At 46.5% G+C, this 1,662-nt stretch overlaps 1 protein-coding gene across 1 annotated transcript; it reads right to left on the bottom strand.

Annotated features, from left to right (window-relative positions):
* Nucleotides 1-393: 393 nt before the first annotated feature.
* LOC139645621 (peptidyl-prolyl cis-trans isomerase-like) lies at nt 394-1,331 on the bottom strand. The gene has a single exon (XM_071521397.1). The coding sequence runs from the start codon at nt 1,239-1,241 to the stop codon at nt 747-749; it is 495 nt and encodes a 164-aa protein (XP_071377498.1). The 5' UTR covers nt 1,242-1,331; the 3' UTR covers nt 394-746.
* Between the last annotated feature and the right edge of the window lie 331 nt (nt 1,332-1,662).

Raw genomic sequence — 1,662 nt, 5'->3', positions numbered from 1 at the left:
TCACAAAGTAGCAGGTCTACTAGATCTACAATGAGAGGAGACTGTATCATTCCGTTCAGAAAAAGCTCTTTCGGTCAGTCAGCTTTCTCAGTGAGAGCAGCACGTCTTTGGAACCCATACGCAACAGTAAAACCTACAACATATTTAAACACAGTCTAAATAAATGGCTCATTTCCAGAGTTGTAAGTCTTGAGACCGGCCTTGTCTTGGTCTTGACCGCCAGTCTTGAGGTCTCCAGTTTTCTATTAGGCCTATGTGATCTTTATTTGGTTGAAGTAGCCTATTAATGTAATAAGGCTTTGTGTCATAGATGCTGGAAGTGTTCCAGCATTGGACAAAACCAACTCTGAATGTCAATCTCACAAAAAAGGACAACATGGACACTGAAATCTCTTTTATAATCAATCTCCTTATTTTATTGGGCAGATAAAATGGTCAGCAAGCAAACCATATTTCAGTGTCTTTAAAGGTAAATTGGAAACATACTTTAATGCAATTGAAAAATGTAACAACCATAAAGCAAAGAGAACAAAAAGGATTTTTAGCAAACCTGGTCTTTCATGTATAATATCCCCACATGTCACTTCTGTTAGATTGAATTCTCTTGTTTTTGTGTATTTTTGTTGTTATTTGTTGTATTTGTATTGTATGTCTATGTGTATTTGCATTGCATGTCTATTTCTTTCAATAAAAAAACAAACAAAACGAAACAAGCCTCAGGCGGGGCTACATGGAGCGCTGGGTGCTCAGAGCTGTCCGCAGTCGGCGATGGTGATCTTGGCGCTGGTCTCGCCGCTCTCGGAGCCAAAGGTCTCCACCTTCTCCATCACGTCCATTCCGTCCACCACCTGCCCGAACACCACGTGCTTCCCGTCCAGCCAGCAAGTTTTGACTGTGCAGATGAAGAACTGGGATCCGTTGGTGTTTGGTCCGGAGTTGGCCATGGACAGGATGCCTGGTCCCGCGTGCTTCAGGGTGAAGTTCTCGTCGGCGAACTTGCTGCCGTAGATGGACTTGCCTCCGGTCCCGTCGTTACGGGTGAAGTCACCGCCCTGGCACATGAAGCCCGGGATGACGCGGTGGAAGATGGAGCCCTTGTAGCCGAAGCCCTTCTCTCCGGTGCAGAGGGCACGGAAGTTCTCGGCGGTCTTGGGCACGACGTCGGCGCGGAGCTCCATGACGACCCGGCCCAGAGGCGTGCCGTCGGCGGTCAGGTCGAAGAAGACTCGTGGCAAGGCCATTTCAGCAGAGGAGGAGGAGGAGGAGGACTGTGGAGTTTTTCGGCGCGGAGACAGGCTGGACCACAACGAACCGAAAAGGCGTGGTGCGCAGAGTGGGGAGGAGTGAAGGAAGACAGCAAAGTAAGAGACACAAAACAAGTCTTCATCTTCTTCTCTGGAATACTGCAGCCAACACGAAAGGTGCGTGCCGCCACCTACCCACTGAGCAAAAGACGTGATGCTTTAGCTCTCATATAGCCCAGGATCATTACGGCTATGTATAGACCTATTTTAGACCAAGCAGTAAATACATTATTACAATGAATAAACATCTGTAAATACCAAAAATATGCACCAGAGAAGTCCTGTAGACTAGCCTACAAGATAATTATCTGAGCACAAGAATTAAAGGTGTTTTAAATGTGTAATCAACGTAAAATTG

This window comes from Centroberyx affinis, unplaced genomic scaffold (genome assembly GCF_046629955.1).
Source record: "Centroberyx affinis isolate AG114_WGS23_722 - 3 ecotype Tasmania unplaced genomic scaffold, CSIRO-AGI_Caff_v1 ptg000887l_1, whole genome shotgun sequence".
Lineage (NCBI taxonomy): Eukaryota > Metazoa > Chordata > Actinopteri > Beryciformes > Berycidae > Centroberyx > Centroberyx affinis.
Note: the sequence above shows the minus strand (reverse complement) of the source record. Positions and strands in the feature narration are given on the sequence as shown.

Excerpts from the sequence above, each read along its gene's own strand:
- LOC139645621 (XM_071521397.1), bottom strand. The coding sequence starts at position 1,241 with ATGGCCTTGCCACGAGTCTTCTTCGACCTGACCGCCGACGGCACGCCT.